Here is a 27,081-nt window from a genome sequence, read left to right on the forward strand (position 1 = left end):
AAACAGCCACGCTTCCATCTCCTCAATCAGGGCTCGGAAATGCTGAGGCTCCCTCCACACCCGCAGTGTCTGCGCCCTGCTCCCCGCCAGCACTTGCAGCCCGCCCGTAACACCAGTGACAGCCCCCAACGTTTTCATCAGCTTCTCCCAGGGCAGCCCAGCGGCTTCTGCATGCTCTGAGTGGCCCTAGGGACCAGCTGTGGCCCAGGGGTGACCGCGGTGCAGAGCCCTGATGCCAGCGACCCAGAGCAGGGATCATGGTGTGCATCGGCCTGGCTGAGGTGTCAGGGTACGGGGTACGGCGGTGCCTGTCCCTGCTCTCCCCAGGGGTGAGGATAAACCATCCCACCGCCATTCCCAGCTGTGCCCCACGATGGGGTACCGCTGCTCACCGCCCGCCCGACTTTGGTTCCTTGGTGCAAACACATCAGTGCCCATCGCAGTGGCATTGCTCCTGTCCGGGGAAGGCCACCCTGTCCCCTCAGGGCCACCAGCACCACCGGCAGCCCAGCAAGTGGCTGCAGCAGGAGGTATTTCAGCAGAATCACCAAACCCTCAGAAAGCTGCGCTCGCACAAAGCTCAGCCAAAGACGTGCTACCGGAGGGGGAAGGCCCGCGGTGCCCCGGCACAGGACGGGGGATCAGAGAGGCACCAGCCACCGGCCCCGCTGGCCGGGTCCACGTCCCACGTCCTGCACAACCATCCTCGGGTGGCCACGGAGATGTGAGGGCAGCCACTGCCTGCTAAGGGCACGGAACATGGGGAGCAAGGTTTCAGAACTCCTTTTTTTTCCTAACAAAATGTCCTAATTTTGCTAAAAAATTGCACCTGAGTACTTGTTGTCCTTAATTCCCTGAGCTGCCAGCAAGGCAGGGAGCCAGCCTTTGTCTCGTGGGGTCTTGGTTGAATCTGGGGACCCCCCAAACGTGAGGCTGGGGAAGCCTCTGGGCACATCCTGAGCACCCACAGTGCTTGGTGCTTCCCCTCCTCGCCGCAGGGCGCCTGGCCCAGCAGTGAGCCCCGAGCTCAGATTTTAAGCCTTTTTCCCCAATTTTGAAGGCGAGAAAGGAAAAGGTTCCTCCAACTGTGCCCAAACAGCGGGAAATGCTGAGACACGGCTGCGCCCGAGGTGCAGGGGGGGAGCTGGCAGCCCCGGCCCCGTGCCCCCAAGGGATCCCCCAGCGCTGAGGATGAGGAGGGTGGGTCTGCTGTGCTGTGCTGCACTCCCCCCCCCGCCAGCCTTTTCCCCAGCCTCCCTGGCTGTGTTTTGACAGAAGTTTGTCAAAATGGATATATTCTTGCCAAACAGTTCCATTTTGACAAATTGGCATTTTCCAACAACAACATCCCCCCCCCCAACCCAAACAGGGAGCTGGAGCGGTTCCCACCCGCTCTCGCCCGGAGTGAAACAGTTCCTATTTCTAATCGCTTACGTAAACCCAACAAGAGCTGGCAAGTGCCGCGCGGCAGATTTTGGATGCGTTTTTATTTATCAAACTGCTCCCGATAACAGATTCGCTTCCTCGTCATAATCTTTCCTCCTCGTTTTTCCCTGGGGAACCTTCGCGCTGCGAGTTGGACGGGATCTCCAGTTGCACTCGCGCGCGGTTATTTCCTCTTGTTGAGAGGAGAGGGAAGGAGAGGGAAGGAGAGGGAAGGAGAGGGAAGGAGAGGGAAGGAGAGGGAAGGAGAGGGAAGGAGAGGGAAGGAGAGGGAAGGAGAGGGAAGGAGAGGGAAGGAGAGGGAAGGACGGGCCACAGACCCCGTGCAGCCACCGGGCACCAGCCACGAGAGGGCACAAAGCCCCGTCCTGCTGCCACCCTGCAGTCCTGCAGCTGTGTCACCCTGCAACCCTGCCATCCTGTAGCCCTGTCACTCTGCAACCATGTCACCCTGCACGCCTGTCACCCTGCAACCCTGCAGCCGGGCCACTCTGCAGCCATGTCACCCTGCAGCAATGTCACTCTGCAGCCATGTCACCCTGCAGTAATGTCACCCTGCAGTCGTGCTGTCACGCATCCGTACCACCCTGCAGCTGTGTAACCCTACATCTGGGCCACCCTGCAGCCCTGTCACCCTGCACCCATGTCACCCTGCACCCATGTCACCCCTCAGCCATTTCACCCCACACCCCTGTCTCCCTGCACCCCTGCCGTTGTACACGCGTGCAGCGGTGCCGCTGTGGCCGCACGCAGGAGCGTCGCTGCCTCCCGTTGCAGCTGTGTGCGAGCAGCTCTGCACCCTCCGGTCTCGGGCCACAGATGTCCCTCTCCCCACCATGCTCCAGCTCTTGGAAGGCTCGGGGGATCTAATTATAAAAAGAGCTAATTATATTAATAGGTTAATTAAGACACTGATGATTTCAGATACAAAGGCTTTAGCGCCAGACTAGAAATCAGCCTCAGTGTTTCGAGGCGTGGGGCAGGGCGGACCCCGGGAGCGTTTCGGTGACGCCGCAGCAGGTCCCAGACACGACAGTCCCATGGGATCGGGCACCCTGGGGCCAGACCTCGGCTATTTTGTGTTTGGTGATGGCAAATGCTGCCGGGAGGGCAGGAGCCAGCCGGGATGGTGCCACCGCTGCCAGCGAGGCCCAGGCCTGGCCAGTGGTACCCGGGCTCCCATGTGTCACCGCTGCTGCGGCTCCAGACGGGATTTATTTAGCACCCGGGAGGCACTTGGCTTTAGGCCCCAGGGGATGGGGGTTCCCCAACAGCACCAGGACCCCTCCTCCCACCCCACCGTCCACTACACACATGCACTTCAAATCCCACCACCAAAACTCCCGCTTTTGAGCTTATTTTGTAAGGTGCAGGGGAATGGGGGAAACCCCAGGACTGTCCTTCCCCTCAAAACAATAAATACACGCCCAGGGGGGTTGCGTTGCCCTCCCCCTCCCTGCAGCCCGTGCAGCCTAATTAGCACTGCCTCTCCGGGTGCCGCTTGCTAATTGCGTGACACTGGGTTACTGGGCTACCACCGTGGTGGCGATGGTTCGCCACTTGGAGAGCCGCAGCCTCCCCTGCGCGGCGCGAACAGCTGAAAACACCCGCTGCAGTCCCAGAAATTATTAAAAAAAAAAAAAGGGGGGAAAAAATAAGATAAATCGGATGGGAAAATCGGCGGGGGAGGGGGGGGCGGGCGAGTTGGCCCCCACGGGGAGCTGCCCGTGGGCGTTGGGGGGGGTGGGGGGTGTCCCCCTTCCCGGCAGGGCCCCACGCGTGTGTCTCGCCCCCACCCCTCGGGGCGTGGCCCCCCCCACGCGCGTGTCGCCCGCCCTCTCCCGCCCCGCGGGTGGGCGGGGGGGGGGGCGGTGCGGAGGGAGGGGTCGGGCCGGGTGTGCGCGGAGCTGAGCGCGGAGGGGGGCGCGGGTGGGTGTAGTGGGGGGGGGCGGGGGGGTGGGGGGGGGGTTGCTCAGCGGCGGTGCGGGATGCGCTGCCCGGCGGGGCCGGGAGCGGCCCCCGATGGGATGTAGCGGGCGGCTGCTGGGACCCGTCGGGGGCCGCCGCGCCTCGTTGCTCCTCACCATGATCCTCTTCTTCACCTACTTCTTCTACTGCCTGCCGGGGCCCTGCGAACCGCTGCCCCCCGCCCTGCTCCTGCCGCCCCCCGCCGCCCTCCCCGACGGCGCGGCCCCGGGACCGGCGGCGGCGGGGCCGGGGGCGGCGGGGGGCGGCAGCCGGCGGTTCCCCCAGGCCATCATCGTGGGCGTGAAGAAGGGCGGGACGCGGGCGCTGCTGGAGTTTTTGCGGGCGCACCCCGGGGTGCGAGCGGTGGGTGCTGAACCCCACTTCTTCGACAGGTGCTACGAGAAGGGGCTGCGCTGGTACAGGTAACGGCGTGAGGGGCGGGGGGGGGGAGCGGTAATTAAGCGCTGAGCCGCCTTTAATTGCCTCCCGTGCCGTGATGGGGGTTGCGCTGCAACAGGCTGGTCCGAGCGCGGCGGGTCCTTGGAGATGAAGGGGGTTGAGATGGCGGGGGGGTGTGAATGGTTTGGGGAAGGGGGGGGGGAAAGGATGCGAGTCCCAGGCGGGGGTGCGGGGGGAGCCGAGCTGCGGGCCCCGGGATGGGGGGGGTGGCAGCTCTGACTCTCCGCCTTGGCTGGGGAGTGGGCTGGGGGCTGTTTTTTGGGGGCTGTTGCTTGAAGTCAGGAGTGTGAGACCCCGTGTCCCCCTGTCCCCGTGTCCCCCTGTCCCCGTGTCCCCCATCCTAGCCAGGGACAGGTGGCTGGACCGGCTGGCGGCAGAAATTTGCTTTTTTTTACTTATCCAGACATTGTGATTTGAACCTTTAACACTTTATTCTCAGCCGTCCCACCGTTTCCCCACCGGCTTCCTTTAGGAATTATTTTATCCGACTGACTTATAAAAATAAAGGCAGCGAGGAGCTCGGCTTGCAGGACCGGGCTCGATCCTGGCTGTGCGCTGAACCAGTGAACCAGCGAGGGAAGGAGAAGGGTAAAACGGGGTAAAACAGTATCGCTTGAATTCCTCGGCAGGTCTGTGTCAAAGGGCAGAGCCGTATTGATTCAAGGGAGCTGTTTAGTTTTGAGGGTTTCAGTGGAATTGAACTCTTTGGGCGATAAAGCAGTCGGAAGAGCAGCTACTGTGCATGTGGTGTCTATTAAACTCCCGTCTCCTGGCCAACTCCGGAGTGGCCAGGCCAAACGGAGTCGGAGCGCTCAGTCAGTCCCTTGAAGCCAGGGAAAGAATCTGGTCCGTTAGTTTGAAGAGAGTCCAAATGTGTAGATTTATAAAAGCGCTGCGGTGTTCTCGGGGAAACATCTGAAAATAATAAAAGGAGTAGCTCTCCCTGTCCTTCCTGCCTCTCCATCCTCGTCTCCCCACGCCCCGCGGGAATACCGTGTTTCCTACGTGCTCTTAATGTTTCTCAATGTTTGGGGGAAGGTTGCAATTTGGCAATCCTCGCCAAAATAATAACCTGTGAAAATCAGCGTGTTTAATGGAAAGTGTAATTTTAGTGGTAATTTTACCCACAGAGTTTCAGCTCTGTAAGACCACATCTGGACTGTAAAGTTATTGACTTAACACACCTTCAAACGCAGTAAGTAGCGCACTTATTTTTATGGCTGTATTAATATTGCCGTGATTTATTAGCTCATTTTTCAGTTCCATTTGTATCTACGCTGCTCTAGAAACAATAACGATGATCACTAATGTTTTTGGGTGAGGGTCGCAAGATAGATCTCGCTCGGCAGAATGGGACTTTAATGACTGCGAGCACGTAATTAAAGCGTGGAAGATTGAACGCTTTCATATCACTCGCCGTAGTCCGGCAAGATGTTCGCGGGATGGACCACAGAGAGAAGAATAAATAAATTTTAGTTTTGGATTGCTGTGTAGTGAGTTTTTAGTGCTGTAAGTGCTTGCAGGGAGCCTGGCCTGATACCAGCGAGATGTTTTAAGATGATTCTGCATATGGTTATGGTAAATTTGGAGAACTAGAGCAGGGAAGGTTTTTGGCGCGGCCAGATGCGTCGCAGGGAAGCGTACGCTGTGCTGGGAAGAAGTTGCATCCTTTCTAGTGAGAAAAAAATCAGTAGATGTTTTGCTTTAACTCTGCATAGAGCAAGTGTGTTTTCAATCACACGCACAACTATTTTTCTTAGTTTCCTCTTCTTTTTGCCTCTCTTGTTTTGTCTTCTTACAGGGCCTTGCTATACTGAGGGTTTTTTTCCTGGGAAAGTCAGACAGAGCTAAATGTTTTAAGCTGGGGTGTGTTGGAGTGGAGGAAAATAAAAGTTGGACAGAGGTTCAGGTTTTTCCAATGAATATCTCGAAGTGGTGTAAACATTTTTAAAATATTTGAACTTGCTAGGAAACCAAAATTACACCAACTGCTTCTCATGCCAAGATATTTGGCCCGAAGGCACCTGTAGGTCGTTGCTTGTCTTAAGTAAATGTGGAAAAAAAAATTTAAAAAAATTCCTTGGAAATATCGCCACAGAATTATTTTGTTCTTTCTCGGTAGTTCAGTCCCATAGCAATTTCACTGCTGTGGCAGGAGAATCTGCTTGTGGGTGCCGAGTTGTTTACATTATAACCTGAGTTACCGTCTGAAACCATTTGTTCTTACTGGAGTGTTTTATTTTATTTAAATTTGAAATAGCTGAAAGTCCCTTTTTTAGAGTAGTTCTTTTTGCTAGCGAAAAGAAAATGTTCTGCAAAAGCAGTGAGCATCTCATATGAAATTCCATGAGTTACTATAGGTTTAGCTAATTATAAGAAGATTAAACACCTTTTCTAGACTGCAACATAAATTACCTAATGGATAATCCAAGCATGATGTGACATTTTATCCTAAAGCAAAACACTATTTTAATTTTTTTGGCACTCAGCAGGGCTTAAAGTAAACCTCAGTAAAAAGAAGAAGTGATGTTGGTGTGTCTACTGCTCTGCTCACGCAGCAGTTTGGGGAGTGCGAGTGTCCTGTTTGGGAACCTGGGAACCTTGCTGTCTGTCCGTCTGTCTGCTTTACGGGAACGCAGGCAAAGGCAAACGTTCAGAACTGAATGGAATCTGAGATGTTTGCCAGTAATATTTAGAATTTAATTGCAAAACTTTGAAGAGATGCTTGGTGTGACAGCACAGGGCCAAATCCTGCCCTCGCTTGTGTGAATTGAGAAAAACTGCACTCGTGGGCCGAGTCGCTACGGGGTGTAACGGTGTAACCCCCTCTGTGTCTGCAGAGCTTTCGGCCCAGGGACTTCTCGGTGCGAGGGGGAGCAGAGTCAGGGTCACAAGCAGCGTATGGGGTGTTCGCATTTCCTACGATGCCTGTGCAAGCGGACGCTGCTCTGCCCCGCTCTGCTCCGCTGGCAACATTTTGGGGGCGTAGCTGAGATTTCACAGGGGATTGTTCCCTTTTCGGTTGCCAGAGCCGGGCTCATTTCCCACGCAGCCGCCCGATGTTGCTCGGGGGTTCGGGCCGCTCCATCTGCCTTGTGCCGTAATTTGGCGTGGCCGTGGCAGGTCTGGTGCCGTGGGGAAAAGGGCAGGAGACCCGGTGGATAACGGCGAGGTTGGAGCACGAGGGCAGTGCCGGGAAGGCTCTTTGCAGATGCTGGCTTGCATAAAAAGGAGTTTTGAGGAATTCAGCCTGGTGTAGCTTATACAAAGAACAGTTTCCTTGTCTCCACCAAAACTTTGCAGTGACATCAGCTCAGTGTGACACTTTTGTTCTGTCTTATATCTCCTCGTATGATCTATGATCTGAGTCCCTCTTTTCCGTCTCCTCTTCCTGCTTTTTTCCATTAGCCAAAGAAAGAGTTGCACAGAAACGGGGCTGGGCCAAGGCTCCTAACAACCCTTCACATCCCTGAGTGTAGCACGCTGCGGGAGAGCAGCCGTTGTGCTCCATGACACTGTGCCCTGGGTGATGGCGCACACTGGATTTCGTAGGAAATATAAAGAATTCCTTATTTTCTTACAGTTTGGGGCAGAAGTAGTAAAAAGTTGTATGGGCTGGCTAGTAACAGTTGGCCAACGCTTCCTAGTGAGTGGCCAGGCTGTGTGGTGGCACACGGCGAGCGGGCATCGTCGCCGAGCGTCCCCCGACACTGCAGAGCCGTCCCAGAGCTCTGAATCTCCGGGAGGCTGAATTTAGCTTTTTATTGCCATTTTCCCCTTGTGATCAGACGCAGCGCATGCAGGTTTGCATGCGGGGGGAAGGAACTTTTCATGTGGTTCGTCATGCATTACGCTGTGCTTCCGTGCATGCATTAGGCAGTGCTGGGGGTGTCGAAGCTTGGGAGCATCTGTGTGTGTCCGGGGGAGGTGGATGGTTAGCAAAGAGCTGCTACATGCGATGTGGGTTGGTTTTTGGTTGGTTTTGTGTTTTTTTTTCTTTCCCCCCCTCCTTCAAACCCATTCATGGGAGCTAATAATGTTCTTGAAAGGCATCCAGGATTTCTTGAGCCAGACTTTGTTATCTCCGAACCTTGCAACCCTGAAGCCTTTGAGCAGCAGGGAAAGGACGCGGCTCCAGCGCTGCTCTTTTGACTTTTGCTGTGAGTGTTATTGGCAGTTGAAAAGTAGAGCTAAGTAGATGCCTTGAGGGGTTTTTGTGTGTGTTGTGATTGTACAGACAGATCAAGACACTCTATAGCGCAAGCTGTTGAATAAAATCCGACGTTTCAGCTACTCTGGAGTCACCAGGCTGCATTTTGGCACGGAACTTGTATCCCCTTCCAGGCAGAGCTTTTCACAGGCGCATTTAAGAAATACATAGGTGGGAACAGACAAAAGAATCTGGCAAGGAGTCAGATGGCGATGCACTGCGAGCTGCTCCGGGACATTATCTTTATTCATTGACACCACCTAATCTGTTCTCCTGATGGACTCGCCTTTCAGCTGAGAGTGGCCCTTGTTTTTCTTGGTGCATTTGCAGAAACTCAGTCCTGCAACGTGCTTCTTGGGTTTATTACTTCATGATCTCTTCTTTCTTTTTTTTCTTCTTTTATCTTTCATTACAAAAATAGGAACTTTCTGTATCAGCTTCCCCTATCCTCACCCCCATGTTTGGAAAATAAATCCTGAAATGCAAAGAAAAAGTGCAGGAAACCTGAGAAAAAGCTGTAATTTTGTAACTATGAAGAAGCTATTTTGATGCTTTTACTTAATGCAAAACGCTTGGGATTTGTTGTTAGACAGAAAAAATGTGTCCACATGTAGAGGGGCTCTAGGTCCCTTTTGTATCGCTGGCTGTTTGGGCAATGTTTTAGTCCCAGCTCTACAATTAGGAGAGGGCCTAAGTGCTCTGTGCATCCGTAGCAGCTGGACAGGTCTCCCCGCGATGTCGTGTCCCCGTTTTACTGCTCCCCGACACACAGCAGCACCCGGCCTTAGGAAGGAATCTGTAATACGTGCGAAGTTTGGTCTTCTGCAAACTGTTTTCATGTGGGATTAAAAATAGCTTTTACTGCCATGATGAGGAATTAACATTTGAAACTGGTTAAAGGGATCCTAGGCAGATATTATCGAGGGCAGGCAAGAGGGGCTGTGGCTGCCTTGTTTTGGGGGGTCTTTCTTACTGGCACTGAGTCAGCGATGGGGCGAGGAGCACAACTTGGCCCTGCTGCCCCCCACTTTCACGCTGATGCTATTCCCTTGCTTTGATGTGGCAGCTCCCGAGTTTTGTTCCTGATCCAAAGCCCACCGAAGCTGATGAAGGGCTTCTTGCTGATACAAGCAGGTTTGTGAGTCTGAATTTTAGCCTGGCTCAGCTGCAAGGCAAAATTAAGTTGGGTTATTCCATGTGTTGTTACGTAGATAGTGTCAGGCTAAAGTGATTAAAGCTGTATGTTAGTGTTGGCTGCGATTTTTCGGATAAAAGCTGTGACTTGCAGAGTGGAACGAGTCGTGGTCTTCCCGACTGAGGAATGCTTTCTGTGTCGCTGTCTCTTTTAAATAAATGGTGGGTTTATATACGGGCTGTGCAGTGGGGTGTGCAGAAGTAACCTGAGTTTCTAAAGGATTTCAAGTCTGCCAGTGTTGCTATCCCAGACTGCTTAAATAAATATGTAAAGCTGGGCACCTAGAAATCATGGGGCTGCTTTAAAAAACAAAAATCAATATTATGTGAATCAATACCTTTGGAAAATACTTCTTCATTCATGCCCTTTTTCTTGTGCTCCCCTGCTTACTCTTTTGTAACCTCAGGGGCTAGAAATTTAAACATATAAACATGGACAGGTTTTTTATCACCTCCGTATAATTCCAGAGAACTTCCGAAAAGATGTCAAATATCATGAAAATTTCACAAAGAGCAGTGAAAGCTGCAAGGTTTCTGTTAGTTGAGTTATTGAGGGGCTGGAGAGGTAGTCATCACAGAGTAAGAGAGAGTTTCTGAGTTTCTTCTTAAAAGTATTATAGTGGGTTTTTTTCTTAGATTATTTTTAGATGCAGACAGTGACAGAAGGTGGAAAAGGCCAGTGGATTTAGAGGGTGCTTTTATGCAAGGAGAGACTATTACTTAAGAGAGTTCAAAGCTTATTTATAAAACAGTAATTACCATCCCCTGAGACGGAAGTGGGCAGCTCACTTCGAGTCAAGGAGGGGGTTACAATAGTTAATTGGCAAATATGCTTAAAAGCTTCTTCCTGACCTTTTAAAAAACTTTTTGCTGAAACAGGCTCGGGCAGAGATTGAAAACCTGACTAATGAAAGGCCAGGTTTAATACCAGGACTTAGCTCTAAATGGCTTTTCAAAGGGCTTTGGAAATCCTCCTGCTTAGGGAGGCCGCCGGCGTCAGAGGATGCTCCTGAGTCCTGCAGGACCGCGCTGTGCCCTGGAGCGGGAGCTGATGGGGCTCCAGGAGCTGGGTGAGACCTGAGCCTGGCAGCTCCTTTCCCAGCTTTTGGTGTGGCCAAAGGGGCTCGGGCAGGCTGGCATTGCCCAGAGCCCCGCGGGGTGGTCTCCTCCCCACCCCAGCTGGGTCCCACGAGGTGCCCCCCACTGCTGCCCTCTCCGTGGACCATCTCGGTTGAATTCCTGCACTTGCTCTCATGCTACATTTCAGCCCAAACCGTGTGCTGGGGGGGGCGGGGGGAGACTGAGATGCTCGGGGTCCCCCAGCCCTGAGGAGGTGCAGCATGCCCAGGTGGCCCCTCCAGTGAGCCAGCTAGCCCTGCCTGTGGCACAGAGCTGTGCCAGGCATCTCTGCCAGCCATGCCCTCCTCCAGCCAGCTAAAAAATCACCAGCTCATCTATCCGGGGGTGGACGGCAGAGGAGCCAGCGGAGCTCCTGGATCTCTCTCTGTGCCTCCCACCACATTTTTCTGATGCGTTTGTTTAGAAATGTATTAAAGTGAGGAGCAGAGGGATGTTCTGGATGGTTTTCTGCGGGTCTTTCAAAAGCACTTGGTGACGAGGAGGTGCGGGGTGGAGGCAGACTGGCCAGGACTGGCTGGGGTGGTGGTTTAGAGTCTTTCCTTGCAAGAGGATTCATGTGCAGAGTCGATGTGGGAGTGGGTGCTGTGAAGCACAAGTCCTCGCTCCCCAGCAGCTTTCGGGGCTCCGGGGGATGCCGTGTGTTGCTCTCACGAGTCAGGGTTTGCAAGATCTGACTCGGATCTCTCTAGCAGACTGTCTTACCCTGGGCTTGTCTGAATCAGTCCCCCTGAGTGGGGTGGGCCAGCTCTGCTCTGTAATAAAGAAATGACAGACACGCGGTGGTTGCACACAGGAAATACATTGCAGCTTTCTGTGGATGTGCTGAGAGTCCAGAGAAGCGCCGGTCTAATCCTGCACCACTCCGTTAATTACTGGGGCTCTGCCTAAACGCCTGGGCACTGTGTCTGGCATTGCTGTGTTCATCGTGTGTCCTGGGCTGGGGGAGTCTCGTCTGGGCTGTGCGATCGGGGGGTTTCCCCTCGGCAGGGTCTGAGGTGCTCAGGGCACGGTGTGCTCATGGCTGCTCAGGATTTACGTGCTCACTTTTTGGGGTGATGGTCCTGGGTGGAAAATTCACAGCGACTCATTTGATTTCGCCTCCTCCTCCTCCCTCTGCGCAGAGCCAGCTCGCAGATCACAGAAGTCTAAACGTCTTCAAAATTATTCATGCATCTCTTAAGTGAGTCACTCTTGATCTGAAGAGTCGTTTGAAATGCAAATGGAGAATATTGCAGTCGGTCAGGCCACTGGGGCGCTAACCAGGGCACAGAGGAAGCATGCCCAGCTAACTGAATTTGAACCTGCGAGTGATCCCGATGCTGGGGGTTGTAAATACCCAACTCCGTGCGCTGCCGGTATTTGCAGGCAGCAGGGCTGGCTCTGCCTGCAGAACTCCAGGCTTTGCGTGGCCGAGGTGCTCTAGAGCCACACACCAAGAAGAGCATCCCCATTCCAGCATGTGCTGCTCAGTTTGGGGCTGCTGGTGGCACGAACCGCCCTGGCCTGGGGCACGTAGAGTGCTGGGACCAGCACCATTCACGACTGAAATATGGAGTGAAATGGCTGAAATTAGCTTCTCATAAGCAGTTGCAGAAAAATTCCGCTGTTTGGGCTATTAAAGCACCAGCAGAGAAATGTTTTAGGCGGCCGAGGGGAATGGCAGCACTGTGGGAGCGGGATGTGCTGCTGGGCTCTTCCTAGGAGTGATTTTGTACGACCGAGCGTGCTCTGCTGAGGAAACCGCACGGCCTGGCGAGGACATGAGGAGAATAAAACTCCTCTAGCCCAGCCCAGCCAGCAGCTCCGTGGCGCTGGGGTGGCATGAGCATCCCAGGTGGCTGAGGTTGTTGTGCATTTTAACACACAAAATTGATTACAAGCAGGAGAGAATTACATTAATATAGTCACTTGTCACTGAGGTCTTATTAGTAATCTCCACTCATTAGTCTAGAGAGAATAAGGATGTGACCTTGTTAAGTGTCCTTGCTGAGGGAAAGGCTGACCACTTTGCTATTGATTTATTACTTAGCGTGTGTGTGTGTGCGTGGCCGTGTCTGTGGGCATGCGTGGGTGCACGGGAGGTGTTTCTGTAGTTGGAATGAAGATTTGGCCACCTCCTCACCTGCACCCTTTGGGCTAGTTCAGCCGGTGAATTAGCAGCCGCTTTCGGTGCGCACTGTGCTGTGCAAAAAAAAAAAAAAAAAAAAAGGACCTGCTGGTGATTGATGGAAAGGGACAAGAAAAGTGACAGATCCTGTCCCCGGAGGACACATCACGCTTCTGCCTCCTGCCCGGCGCTGCGTGGTGCTGCTCGGCGGGGGCTGGCGGAGCCCTCCTGTACCGCCCAACTTCCCAGCTGCTCCGGAGCCCGCAGCATCCCAAACCCCGGTCCTGGGGGGAGCCTGGGCTGTGGGTAAGGCTGCCCCCCCTCTGCTCCCCACCCCAGCACCCAGCCGAGGGCAGGATGGCTCCTCTGTGAGTGCAAGCAGACTCTCTTCTTGCTGCGGGGGAAATCAAGCCCCCAAGACAAACCATGGCGCAGTGAGGAGGGGATGCGGGAGCAGAATTCTGCCTCCCTGCTGTAGCCACAGGCAGTCAGGGTTCTGAAATGCCTCTGCAGTCCTACGTCAGATTATTTTCCTTAATTTTTTTCCTTTCTTGAGGCTGGCTGTGGGTGCTGGTCGTGCCCCAAAGGTTTCCCCTGGCTCTACCTGCAGGATACCTCCCACCACGTGCCGTGCCGTTGTTCCTGATCCTGCCTGTGCCACTAAGCTCCCCTCTAATTCCGAGTGACAACGCACTCCCACGGACACCCTGCCAGGGAGGAAATGTCAATAAGAGTGGAAGCAAAAGAAATCCTCCAATTACTGGGAGCACGGAGGGGGCTCGATAAGTGCCATTGATCAGGTGCTCGTCAGCGCGATCCCTCATCACTGCCACTTGTCAATAGATGCTGCGGAGTGGGAGGGGGCCGCTGGCTGCCCCTCCAGTCCCCGGCTGACGCAGCCCCCACGTGGCGGTGGCTCTCCAGGTCTGGGTGGGTTGTTGATGGCCGGGCAGAGCTTTTCCCAGCCCCTTGGACCTGGCTTGCTGGGACCTGCCGGCTCCATCCCTGCGAGTGACAGCTCAGCGGGGCACGTAGCCGGGGCGGGAGGGGGATTATTCTTCAACAAGAGCATCGGCCGCTTCCTCCAGCTGCTTTTATATTTCAGAAAGTCATGTTCCTACGCCACACAAGCCATGAGAAAAATTTCAAGGGGTTGCTGCCAAGTACTTTCGGCTGAGAATTTAGGTTTTGTTGAGGGAAGGGATCGTTTGTCTCCATGAAAAGCCCATTTTGGGGGGAGGGAGGGAGTTGAACGTTCCCCTGCGGTGTCAGAGCCCCAAGCGTGACAACCTGCATCCGCTCCGCTGCCACCCGGGCGGCGCGGAGCTGTTACTGGTGCCTCTCCTTCACAAAGGAGCCGTCGGGCGGGAGCCGGGCTGCTGCCGGAAAGAGAGGGGAGAAAGGCATCCCCCAAGGGCCTGATCCTGCTGGATCAGCGCACAAGGCAGAGACGAGGGTCTGACGGTCATGGTGGGAGCATCCCCGCGCCCAGGTCCGGGGAAGGGGCCATGTGCAGGAGTGGGACCAAACCTGCCGTGGCTGGGCACCGTCCTGCCCTCACCCACCAGGTTTTCCTGGGGTCCAGGCTGCATCTGGCTGGGTCCTGTGGCTTTATTATTTATTTTGAGTTTGTGTGGAGAGGGAGGTTTGCTAAAGGTGGCAGTGCTCTGCATCCAGCTGGGTTCGAAGCACAGATCTCATCTTAGACAAGGTGGGTTAGATGGGAGGGCAGTGGGTTATGGTTTTGTTGGAGGGTGCTATCCTGGTGTCAGCGCTTGGCAGACAGCTCCGGGTCACTCGTGTCCCTTGGCTCCGTGATCAGGGCTCTCCGGGTGCCTGCACCACACCCCTCACTCTTTTTCCAGTCAGCGATGAAGGGTTCCCCCAGCTCTGCTGCAGGTCTCTGCAGCATGCCTGGGCTGTTTGAGAAGACCACCGGAGACAAACCGCTGCCATGATCACCCAAACCTGCCCCGGACCTCGGGGCATGGTGGCAGGGGGGTCAGAGCCCATTGGCCTTGGGGAGGAGATGGGGATGCTGATCCCAGTACAGCTCATGCGAGTCCCAGGGGGTCGCCGTAATTAGCCCACGTGTGGGCTGCGAGCGTGGCGTGCCGGCTAATTACCTGCTGCGCAGATGGGAGGGACGCGTGGTGCTGGTGTGACCCAGCCACCTGGTCCGCTCCGAGAGTGCACTCAGTTTGATCCTGATCTTGTTACAAGGCAGATAACGAGGGATAGCCTTGTTCCGTTCTGATCTTGTTATGTATATTAAAATTTAATATTTCTCTGCTTTGAGGTGTATCGGGAAGTGTGTGAGAGCTTGCTGTATTCATGGGACTTAGCAGGGATCACAATAAGGTCTCTGTCATGTAAAAGGTTCTTAAAACTTGAATTACTGAACAGGAACTTTGAATGAGCAATTCCTTTTTAGCATTAATTACTCTGATGGTGCAAGACCTCTTCTGAACGTTTTTTTTTCTAGGCAAACATTCTTTAAAATAAAGGCAAATTCAGCCTTAAATCCTGCCAAGGTTTGGTGACCACCTAACTCCAGCTCTGTCCAGCTGTGGGACCCTCATGTCAGTGTTTGGATCACAGCTCAGCGAGTTGCCTGGAAGTGTTGACATATGCCTTGTTCTTGGTGGGTTTCTGGTTGCGTGACATCAGGGGCTGATGAATTACACAATTGGTTGTGTGCGCTGTACCCAGCTCTGACCTGAAAGTAGTCTCCAAACCCCGTGCTTCTGTTTGGGTGAAGTTGGAGCCCAGTTCATGGGTGAAGAGGAAGGGTAACCAGTACCCTTTGGAAAGACATCTGGCTGTGAAACCCTCCCAAGCTCAGCTGCGATGCTCTCAGTGACACATCATGCTCTTCGCATGGCAGCGGAACATAAATTTTTAAAGCACAACCTCTTCAGATTTTGTTGTGAATCTCAAGAGACTTGGTGTTTTTTTTGAGCTGTAGCTCCCGGAGTCATGGGACAGTGAGAGTTTCAGTTCTTGCTTGAAGCAAGTGTCTCCTGAAGACAAGAAAACTTGAAGGCTCAGGAACCAGAAGAAAGCTTTGGAGAACCATAGTCCCTATGTATACGCATAGCTGTATTTGAAGACCATCCAAATTTGAGCCGTGATTCGGCTGAAGGTGGTTAGTGTTCTTCTCACCTACAGAAAAACCTCAGCAGTTACTTCTTGCAGAGTTATGAAACCATCAGAGACAGTTTACAAGCCCCAGATGAGTGCTGGCAGCCCGGTGAAGGATGGTGGCTCCACCATGGTTTGAAGATCTTGGTGGATCAGAAGAAGGCACTTAGGAGCACTTCAGTGTAGGATCCTGGTGTAAAGTCCTGAAGAGACCTGATTTCTGCAGGACTTTCTGGAGGAAGACCCTAGAAGCAGAAGGCGGTGGAGGAATGCTGGGGGAGTGGTGGGGTGTCCCCACCACAGGCAGGTAGGTCAGTCCTGTGCCGGCCGGGTCGCCTCGTCCCTGGATGGCCGTTAGCATAAGGCACCGCACGTGCTGCATGTTAGTGCCCTGAGTCACCGTGCAGGACATAGAACAGCAACTTTAAAGAACAAGTAAAACTGTTGCCACTTCAAAACTACTCTCAGAATTGATGCCAGGACTCCAACAGACTGATGTTCCTTTATTCTCCTTTTAATTAATTCCTTTGCCTCCAGTGAATTTCCATCTTTTATTTCTGCTGCAATCAAAGGACTGTGAGCAGCAAGGCTTGCATTAGGAACAGACCGATCCAACCTTTTTTTAATCTTCCTGTATCAGTTACTTGTCTTTTTCTTGCGCTGCCACAATGCATCTGAAGCACATATGCCAAGAGATGACTTGTTGAAGGAGAGATGGGGCACGCAAAACCCTGGAGTTTGCTCGCAGCAGGTCTCCTTTGCTGGCGGTTTTGTAGGGCAGCAAAGAGTAAGAGTCCAGATAAGCTTGCTCAGATACAAATATGGGCAATTATGTGGTCACCTGAGAAGTGCCTGATGATTTATGGTGTTATTAAAAGGTGATGGTAAGAGTAGAAAAGATTTGTAACATCTGCATCGAAAACCCCGTCTCTGACCCTCACACCCCAGATACCAACATATTAAATATCCAAACAGGCATTCAAGCCTGCGGATCGCTTTGACAGATCCCTGCACATCTGGTAACACTTGGCCTGATCGTTAAGACCCTGGACAGTGTGTAATTAAACGTAATTCACTCCTTGCCCTGTTGTGGACTGGAAGAGGCTGTTCCTGCTTGAAGGGCGGTCTTCGGAGGAGCCTCCTGGAAGAGGAATGTGCAACCAGAGCTGATGTGGTGATGAAGACGAGCTTTGCTGCGGGCTGCTGGGGGATGAGAGTCGTGTTGTGGGACAGCGGTCATCTCCAGGTGGCAAAAGAGCCAGGGCTGGAGTTTTCATGCTTGGTGGAAGCTAAGCCTGATCCCAACCAGCAGCTCTGTCTTCTTGCTAGTGATGATTGCAGCTCCGAAACAGCCTCTGTGACTCGTAGGTCTCTTCCCATGTCCAGCACTAGTGTGACAGCATTGACGACCTTGGACATACCACTGGATCTTCTTGTTCTCTTGTCCTCTGAAGAGTGTAGAGGTCCTGGGCGATGCTGTTGGCTTGGGTGTTGGGAGCCTGCATTGCTGGAGCAGTGCAGCATTCCCCTTTCTTCCTTTTCTATCCATTATTTGCAGTTCTGGCTTCTGGTCCCCCTGGACGGGTGTTCTGCTCGTTAGAGGGAAGAAATCATAGCTGGAAACACAATGGTCAAAGAGGGGGCTGATCAAGAAGGTTTGTGGTGCTATCTCAGCAGGGATGGCCTGGGTGTGTTATTGCAGGTGTTAGTGTACAACAGAGCCTGCGTGTAGTAGGGTTGAAGAGCAGTGTGGGATCTGAGAGAAAACACTCTTTATGTGGACTCTGGTCCTCCACACCTTCACAGCTGGAGGAGATCTCTCCTCTTTCAGACCCTGGATGGCATGAATCGATAGGATGCCGTTGGCTTCCGTGGAGTGATGCTGCTTTGCAGCAGTGGGGTTCCCAACTTGAAATTACATCTCAGTCTGCCAGAGCTGCCTTGTTTTTTTAGGCAAACACTGATTTTTAGGTGCAAGTGGGAGGAACCTGTTGGTGGAAGCGGCTCTGACGGGTGTGTTCGCTTGCTAGAAGTGTGCACTGTGCTGAACTCACAGCTTCTGCTTTGCACTGAGCTGAAAATGAGCAGAGTGGAGGATGCACATGTTTTCAGAGAACAGGGGAGAGCTGGCAGTGGTGGGGATAAAAGCAACATATGTCTGATTGAATAAATGGAGAAATGCAGGCCAGATGGCTGGAAATACTAAGAACTGTTTAATAATTTCTGAACTCGTTGCTCTCTGGAGCAAGATTATGGGCACTTGCAATCTTTTCCTCTCTGCTCAGTTTGCCTCCTGTGTTGGCTGCGTTACTCTTGGCTTTGGGTAGAGCTCTTAATATTGTTTGTGACCTTCAGAAATTTGTGAAATTAATATCTGGGGTATTAGTGTTGAGCAGCTTTCCAGGAGCAGCCAATGGTTTGTAAGGATGACCCCTGGGTCCCAGGGAGGTGGGGCTTTGGAGGTGCCTTTATGGCTGTCCCAGCACCATATATGTTATAGGGTCTGAACAGCTCAGGAGTAACCAGGGTGGGTCCTGGGGAAAGCTGCTCTCTTGGTCTAATTCACACTGACCTGGCTGGGCCAGTTTCAAAACAGGAGTATCTGTGCCAAATGCTAGAAAAATCACTGTCCGCTCCCTGGAGCAGAGCATGAGTAGATCCATGGGATGAGCACACGCTGTTCCAGCCTCTGAACTCGGGCAAAGCGAGGTCTGGTTTTCACCATCTCTCCTCTGGCTCCTACCAAACTGTTAAACTCAGCAGAGAAGCTGAGTTCAAACCGTTTGCGTTGTGGCGGTCATCCTTCCTGGGAGAGAATTTGGAAACCGGGTCCTACGATGTGCCATCCTCCTCCTGGCAGTGGCTGAACCACGCGTTATGTGGGGCAAGGGAGGAGGGAGGATGCGTTTGAAGGGCTTTGGGGATGAAGATGGCTTTGAGCAACCTGATCTAGTGGAAGGTGTCCCTGCCCATGGCAGGGGGGTTGGAACTGGATGATCTTTAAGGTCCCGTCCAACCCAAACCATTCAATGATTCTATGAAGATAAAGGTGCCTGAAATGCTCCTAGGGATGGGTCCTCAGGATAGTTTTCTGGTGATTACCTTGTCCTCCCTGGAAACTGGGGAGGACTTGGAGAAGCCAGGAGGACCCTCCCAGCCCATGCTTCCTTCAGGTATCCTGATCTTCCTCATACTACATCTCTATGGCCAAACATCTCGTCTTTGTTACAGGGATGCTAGGAGGTGGTGAGCGCAGTGGGACGAATTAATGCTGGATGTGGATGGGGTGGTGCATGATCAGGGTGGTGGTGTAAGGACAGGGGCCAGCCTGGAGCAGGCAGGAACCCGCATCCTCTCTGGTCCATCCCAGTGTTCAACTCATGAGGTTAGCAGCTGATTTTCTCCCCGAGTTTCCAAGAAGATCTGGAAGTGCCAGAATAAGATGGAAAATGATGACCATGCAATATTGCTGGCCAGGACAGGAGAGGAGAGGTTTGCAGCATTGGGGACCACCAGCCAGTTTCCCAGACGTGGGAGATGGGGGTTGTGCTGGTGTGTGGCTGGCTTTGCAAATGACCCAAAATCGTATCTTTCTGGGGGTCCCTGGTCATCAGAGGAGCTGCTTTGTGTTGGTGATTCATCTCTCCAGAAAAGCTTCTCTCTTTGGGAAGTCACAAATACAAGCCCTTTGCAGGTTGACAGGGAATGCAAGCTTTTATTTGTTGTGGTCAAAAGCTTAACTTTCTTCAAAGCAGGAGTTTACATTTTTTTCAAATGCAAAGAAAGCGACAGTCTTCTGAGTGAAATCTTGGATTTGGTCAGTGTTGGTGTTTCAAAACTGGGGAGGTTTTGAGCAGGAAACAGACATTTGTGCTTTAGGGGAAAGGCTGATCTTCTTGCTACTTCAGAACCTCCTCATCGGCTGTCAAGTTTCTCTGTGGATGGTTGTAAAAATAGATATTGTTATATTTTCTCTAAAATACTTGTTGTTTTGCACCAGACAGATTGCTTTCAGGCTTGTTGTGTGGCTTCTTCAGGGACAGATCCTGCTGACTCCTGTGCGGGTTTCACTGATTTGCGAGTTGACCCCTCTTGGGTTTTAGAAGAGCTGTTGTGCCCCTCCCCAAGGTGGGGGCACTTCAGAAATTAAAAAATTGTATTCTTTGGATGATCTTTATTTAAAAAAACCCAACCAACCAAAAGTACCTGGTGTCCTTTGAGGGGAAAGGCATGGTAGGAGCAGAAATTGGAGTTACATTAAGTTGAAAATCCTAAATAATCCAAAATAATGCAGGTTGCAGTTTTAGAAGTTGCTTGCTTTCCTTGCAGAATGGAAGGGAGAACAAAAATATCTGTGTATATACCCTGTTTCAAGGAAAATGAATTGCAAATAAGAAAAACAAATTCGAGTTTATTCTTCTTTTCCGGCACAGCTCCATTCAGTGTTTTTAAAAGTCAAGGGATTTAGGGATCTGGAGGTAGTGTCAATGTTTTTTGGTAACAAGTACAAACTGTAGCAGGTTTTAAGACTTCAGAAGCTGTTTCTGATTAATATCTTTTCTTTTGACAACTTTTTTTTTCTTTTCAGAAAAAAGAAAAAGGGGGAAAGGGCTTTTTGTAACACAGTCGGGCTAGAGATGGAGAAAAATCTGTTTGAAATATGCAGGGACCTGAAAGAAAATCTTGAGTGAATAATAAGTTTAACTGACCTTAAAATATCCCATTGCCATGAGGGATTTGAGAGTAATACTTCAAATGGATTTTTGATGAGGCTCTCCAGGCTGTGGGGAATTGAATATTTTACCCAACACGTTTTCTGATCTAAATTTTCACAATAACTAGGAAAAACTGTTCTGAAATGCCTAAAGAAGTTTTTGTTTTGTTTTTGTGTTTTTTACTTTAAAGCTACTGATGTGCAGAGAAAAATCAATTTACTGGAAAGTGACTTTTCAGAACTTTTTTTTTTTTTTTCCCCCCCCAATATTAAATTTCATCCTAACGCAGAATTCATCCTGCCCACTGGTGTATCCTCCCTGCCTGGCATCCTCGGCAGGTACTGGCCGGCGCGGTGGGATCCAGCGCGGTGTTATTCCTGTGCCTGCTGGGTTGTGTCCCTAGGGGGGGGGGACAGCGAGTGCCCCGTGCCTGGCAGCAGCCCGGGTGCTCGCATGGGACCCTGTCCTCCCTCTGTCAGCAGAAAGCCCATGCTGGTGGGGGGTGCATGGGGAGACACCCCCAGGACAAGCGCTCTGAGCAGGCAGGGCATCCTTCGGCAGGGTGCAGAGAGACCCCCACATCCCAGGACAGCCCATCCCTGTGCTCACTTCTCACTGAAAGGGGAACAACCAGGGCTTTCTGGGCTACCTTGCTGTCTGTCCATCCGTCCGTCCATCCATCCGACGGGCCTATTCAATCAAAAGCAAACAGACAGCTGCCCGGTGCCCGCAGGGGCGGCGGAGCTCCGCGATGGGCTCTGTTCATTCCCTCCACCCTGAAAAAGGGAGCACAAAGTGGCATTAACGCCCCATCCTGCTGCTCTCTGTACCGGCCCCTCTGATCCCGAGGCTTTCCTGGACCAGTCCCTGGGATTGGGATGGAAAACTCGAGGGCTCTGCTGCTGGAGGTAGGAGGTCCCAGCCAGGGCTGGGTGCTGCCGGCCACTCAGGCACAAACCCGCATGAATTACGGACTTGCCGGGGAGATTTCGCAGTGGGCACCACTCTCACCATTGAGATGTTTAACTGGGGGAAGCTGTGATCCAGTCGGGTACCTCGGAGCTTTATCCTCTCTTGGCACGGGGTGACACACACGTCGTCCTGTCTCAGCTCCAGTCAGTGTGTTGCGCTCTTTCTTCTTTTATTATGATTTTTTCTGGTGTACAACCCACACTGAAACCCTTGTGCTGAGCCTCTCCAGCTTGGGCAGAGCCAGCCGAGTGCCCTCGCTGCAGGCTTCTCCTCGGGGGTGGCGTGTGGTCGGCAGGCAGTGCCTCTGCCCGGCTCTCAGGGCGTTTGGTTACGTGTGCTCTTTCTGCATTGCTTTGGCTTTGGTGATTGTGAAAACAAGCTCGGTTAACTCGAGCTGGGCCAGCGCCCTGCCTCTGCTAGCAGGTTAAAAATAGTGCTGTTCTATCTGCTGATAAAGTTCAAGTTGTGGTGTCGAGGAGTGGAACAGATGAATTGCCAGTCAGAGAGGGACCTGGGAGGGTTGATCGCTAGCCAGCAGTGTGCCCAGGTGGCTAAGAAGGCCAATGGCATCCTGGCTTGTATCAGCACTAGCGTGGCCAGCAGGGACAGGGAAGGGATCTTACCCCGGACTCAGCACTGGTGAGGCCGCACCTCGATGAGTGGGTTCAGTTTTGGGCCCCTCACTCCAAAAAAGGCCATTGAATGACTCGAGCGTGTCCAGAGAAGGGCAACGGAGCTGGTGCAGGGTCTGGAGCACAGGTCTGATGGGGAGCGGCTGAGGGAACTGGGGGGGTTTAGTGTGGAGAAGAGGAGGCTGAGGGGAGCCCTCATCAACCTCTACAACTCCCTGAAAGGAGGGTGCAGAGAGGGGGGATGAGTCTCTTGAACCAAGGAACAAGCGCCAGGACAAGAGGGAATGGCCTCAAGCTGCGCCAGGGCAGGGTCAGACTGGCTCTTAGGAAGGATTTCTTTGCAGAAGGGGTTGTTGGGCGTTGGAATGGGCTGCCCAGGGCAAGGGGGGGAGTCCCCATCCCTGGAGGAGTTGAAGAGTCGGGTTGACCCAGCACTGAGGGATCTGGTGGAGTTGGGAACGGTCAGTGTGAGGTTCATGGTTGGACTGGAGGATCTTCAAGGGCTTTTCCAATCTAGATGATTCTGTGATTTTGTAATTCTGTGATACTGTGAGTTTAGCCAGTGGTGTGAGCCTGGTCAATGCAGCATCGCTGTCAGCATCCCAGACATCCCCTTGGCCTGGGTGGGCAGGGAGGGCGTAGGCAGTCACTGCTTGGTGCCATCCCACCCCACTGCCAGCACCTCTCTCCCTCCACCCCCTCCTGTATTTTGCTTTTATTTTTCCTGGTGTCCCAGCCTGGAGCTGAGCCCAGCCTGGTGACCTGCTGTCACCGGGAGGAGAGCTCTGTCCCCACAGACCAACCCCTGGCTTAAAAGCCATTTCCCATCAGGGTCTCTCTACCCCAACCGCAGCTCGGAGTGGCCCTTGGTGTCCCCGCAAACACCGCTGCCGTTGACAGCCTGGGGTTAATTTGCCATGTCCTCCACATTTTCTCCTTACACAGCTGGGTGGAAAACCAGTGCTGAAGGAGAGGTGATCCTTAAAGGAGAGGTGGTCCTGGTCCCTCTGCCCCTGGGCAGGTCCCATTGTAACGCTGGCCACTGGCATGCCGTGGGCTCGTCATTGCTGCCATGTCCTGGGGGTCCGTGGGTTGGTGGGACCCTGTGGGTGGGTCTGGGACCCTGCAGCTCGTGGTGGTTCAGCAGGGTGCCTCAGTGCAGCGCGAAGCCAGCGCACATTCCTGGCGTTTGCACCGTCACGGTGCCGGTGTGCCTCTGTGTGTGGCTGTTTTGGAGTTGGGGGAGCGTGATCTGATGAACCCTGGGGATCTTGTGGCTCCCTGCAGCTGCCTGGGTCCCCATCCACAGGTTGGGTTTCTGGCCGGTTCCTCCAGCAATCCCCCCTGCATCCCTGGAGGCTTTTAAGCTGGTGCTTCCCGAGCTGTGGCCTGTGACTGTGGTGTGGAGCCGTGACTCCAGCGCTGGGTGGTTCGTGCCGGTGCTCCCCAACACCCCTCGGTTGGGTTTGGAGCTGCGTTATGCCTGAGCACAGCTCCCCAGTTTCCAGCCTCCCCCTTCCTCTGTGGCTGCTGGCCCCGTTGCGAGGGGAGCAGAGCCCAGCCTGGGGCATGAAGTTGGGGGGAAGTGGGGGGTCAGCCTGTGGGTGCCTTCTCCGCATCGCCAACTGCAGACATGAGGCCAAGGATGCTGGAGGAAGATGTCCCACGGGTGGGGGGGCCGTGGTGGCACCCCAGAAACTGAGTCAGCAGCAGGGGGACGGCTCTGGGAAATGCTCCTGTCAGCTTGTAACGTCCCACCCGGTGTGAATCCGGCAGCAAACAAGCTGCCAGTGTCCTCCGTGCTTTTACAGAGCAGCTGGAGCTGCCAGGCGTGCTGGCCACTGGCTGAACGTGCCTTGGGAGGAACGCCTCTTGGCCTCCCACTGCTCAATGCGCTCCAAACAGCCCCACATTTTTCCTCTGTTGCATTCAAAAAGAGGAAGAAAGAGAAAACTGTGGTCCTGCAGCAGTTGCCGGGGCCATGGGCTGGGGAGCTTCCCCCACGCCTCCCCAGAACACACAGACCACGCGAGGGTCCTGCTCGCTTTCTGCTGGGACAGCTACTGGGAACGGGGCTCCCTGGGTCCCTGCGGAGTGGAGGATCTAGCCAGAGCCATGGGATCTTTGTGTAAAGGTGGCTCTGGGATCTGGCCCTTGCTCTGCCCCGCTCGTGACTATTTGTAAGAGAGATGCTGTTGGGTGCGTGCGTGAGCGTGGGTGTAGCTGTGCGGGGGGATAAAAGACCTGTCGATTCAGCTGTGTGCAGCTCTTTGGCTGCAGTTGCTGCCTGAGGGGACAGGGATGGTGGCAAGAGAGTCTGACTGCCAGCGGGTTCGTTTGATGTGCCTGGTGCTCACTGTCTCCATCAGTTGTGTAGGACGGGGTTTCTATGGCTGCTGCTTGCAGATGATTTCCTAGGCTGGGTATTAGCAGACAACAGCCCAAACTGTGCTGCTACACTCACTGTGTCCCCAGCTGCGGTTTCTGGTGCTTTTCCTTATCAGTGGCTGTTTGGAAGCTCTTTCACAGCAGGACCATCAGCCGCTGCAAGCCTTGGTGTTACCAGTCCTTTAAATACAGCCTGTTGGACTGGTTACAGCCTTGCTGTGGGCTTGGCTCCACGTGTCCTCAGGCTCTGCAGCCCACACTCGCCGTCTGGACCTCCGCTGCGGACCCCGGCCCTCACAAAGCCCCCGGCTGCTCCCTGCCTCGGGCTGGGTTATCGGGAGCAGCTGCCAGGGATGTGGGGATCGATCTGTCCGTCTAGCTGCACGCTGCCATCCATCATCCCTCTGCCCATCCATCATCACCCAGATATTGAAGTGTCTAGTTAAGGATGCTAACGCGGTGACTCTGTAGGAGATGAGGAATAGATTCAAGCTCCTGGCTGGAGGAATTATTGCTTTCCCTTTCATCCAGGTACACCAAACCGTTCCCTGTGCGGTGTGAGTAATTGAGTATCCCTGTGGTGCTGTGCTGGGCTCTGGGGGAGTGAGGAGCCCATGGAAACATGATTCTTGCTTTTTCATGACTCCAGAGTGCCAGGTGGCTGTGGTCTGCCCATGTATTGCAGCCGGGACTGACTCCCTTTGGACCAAGAGAGTTTTGTGCTGCAGCGATTGGCCTGCAGGTCCTCAACGGAGGTGGCTGCCAGCCTGTCTGCTGCTGGTGCCTCAGAGAGAAAATGAATGGGTTCAAAAAATGAGCTGGGTTGAAAGAATGAGCTGGGTTCTCACCTCTCCTGGGAGTTTCTGTGTGTCTGGCTGCAGGCCAGGGGGGGACAGTGTCAGTCCCAGGCAGCCTTGGTCTCTGCCGCCACGGAATCTCTTGCTGTGCCTTGCCCCCTCCCCGCTCTGCCAGGCTCTGAGGTGGGAGAGCCTCTGGTGCTTATGGAAATATTTTACTGCTGATAAATTTAGGGGAAAAACCTACAGGCTGTGAGTAGACAGCTGAGGGCAGGAGGGGGGACACACACGGGACACCCCACTAGTGCCGGTGCCCCTCCAGCCCTGTCCCGGGGAGATGCTGTGTTATTAGACACCAGAGAATCCACGCAGGCAGCCTCACTATGAGAGGCGTTACGAGACGCGAGAGAGCCCACATCAGAGGACTGGCTGCCGTGACGCTGCAGGGCTGCCTGTGCTTCTCACCCTAAATTGATCCCCAGGGATGAGGGGCAGCTGATGGCTTTTGGGGGAGCAGTGGCTGGAGGCTGCCAGAGGCTCCTGCTCTGACAGCGAAACGTGGCTTGAGGACAGACAAACATTTCCTCCCGCCCCACCTCGGTGGGCTCAGTGGAGACACAATGTTCTCAGGCTCCTGAGGAGGCTCCTGAGGGTCCTGTCTGGCTTTACAGGGGCAGCCCGAGGGAGCCCCGAGCATCCCGATGGGGCAGAACCTCGTGTGGCAAACACCGGCAGGCTGGCAGGTCTGGAGAGCAGCCCTGAGGCCTCTGATGCCTTGCCCTGGTTTCGACCACGCTCACTGATGGAGGCAGGAGAGGGGCAGCTCCTCGGGGAGAGGGGCTGAAGGTCTGGGTGCCCCCCCACTCCCCGCAGCACCGGGGGGCTCAGCCACGAGCCGTGGAGGTGGCAGCCCTTGGGGCAGCACCCGCCTTGGCTGGTGGTTGATGTCCCAATTTTCAAATGCAGGAATGAAAGTCAACCCGTTGCTTCCTGGAAGCGCGTAGGAGTTGATGACTGGAAGCAGCACGGATTAAATTAAGTATGTATTATCATCACTGCACCGGTGGAAAAGGCGGTGCAAGATTTACTCCCCTCCTCTACCAGGGCAAAATGAAGAGCAGCTTTCTGCTTCTGCCAGCTTCCACGCTTCCACCTCCACTGCTCCGCTGGCCGCCAGCTTCTGGGGGCTTAAGACTATCTCAAATATATACAATGACACATAATAACTTGGGAGCAAATAATGTAGCCTTGGAGTTCCTCTTCCTTATTCCTGAAGTCCCAAGCCTGGGGCTTTGCAGAACTGTCCTTTCTTTGCTTTGGCTTCTCTGCATGGCTCTGCCAGGGATGGGCAAGTCCCTCCACACCGCCCTGCCTGCTGTGGAGACAGGATTTTGCCCAACCTGAGGGTCTTTTTCTGATCGGAAAGAAAGGCTGTGCCAGCGAGACACACTAACGTTGTGGGGCTGGGGTGTGCTGGGATGCTGGCTTATTTTTTTCCATAGGAAAAAGGCAATTTGGGGACAAACCAGCAGCGAGCTGTCCCCAGAGGCTGGTGTTACCCAGGGGTGTGGGGTCAGGACTGTGACCTTGAGGACATCTGGCCTGGCTGCTGTTATTAACTGATGCTCAGGACCTGGCAGAATCTGGTCCCTGGCTCCAGGGAAGACTTTCCTGCTTGTGAGCACAGCTCCGCCTGGGGCGATGGCTCTGCCAAAGGTGGGTCTGCCTGGGAAGCTTCCCAAGGAGAAGATTATGGAGAGCCTTTCCAACTTCTGCAAATGAGTTTTAGTTGCAAGGAGTGTATTTCTCCTCCCTCCGCAACACTGGCCACCCAAATACCTTGGTACTGAGCAGAACCTGGGGAGCCTGAAGCCCAGCAAATCTGGCATGGACGGGGCTGCTGGGTTTTGGG

General features: G+C 53.6%; 1 protein-coding gene across 1 annotated transcript in view; it reads left to right on the plus strand.

Annotated features, from left to right (window-relative positions):
• The first annotated feature begins 3,465 nt into the window (after nucleotides 1–3,465).
• Nucleotides 3,466–27,081, plus strand: part of HS3ST6 (heparan sulfate-glucosamine 3-sulfotransferase 6) — a 40,450-nt gene continuing 16,834 nt past the window's right edge. The window contains exon 1 of the mRNA XM_074885899.1: nucleotides 3,466–3,833. Within this exon, the coding sequence (XP_074742000.1) occupies nucleotides 3,466–3,833 (368 nt within the window). The remainder of the gene's footprint in view (nucleotides 3,834–27,081) is intronic.

Source organism: Strix uralensis, chromosome 16 (assembly GCF_047716275.1).
Source record: "Strix uralensis isolate ZFMK-TIS-50842 chromosome 16, bStrUra1, whole genome shotgun sequence".
Classification (NCBI taxonomy): domain Eukaryota; kingdom Metazoa; phylum Chordata; class Aves; order Strigiformes; family Strigidae; genus Strix; species Strix uralensis.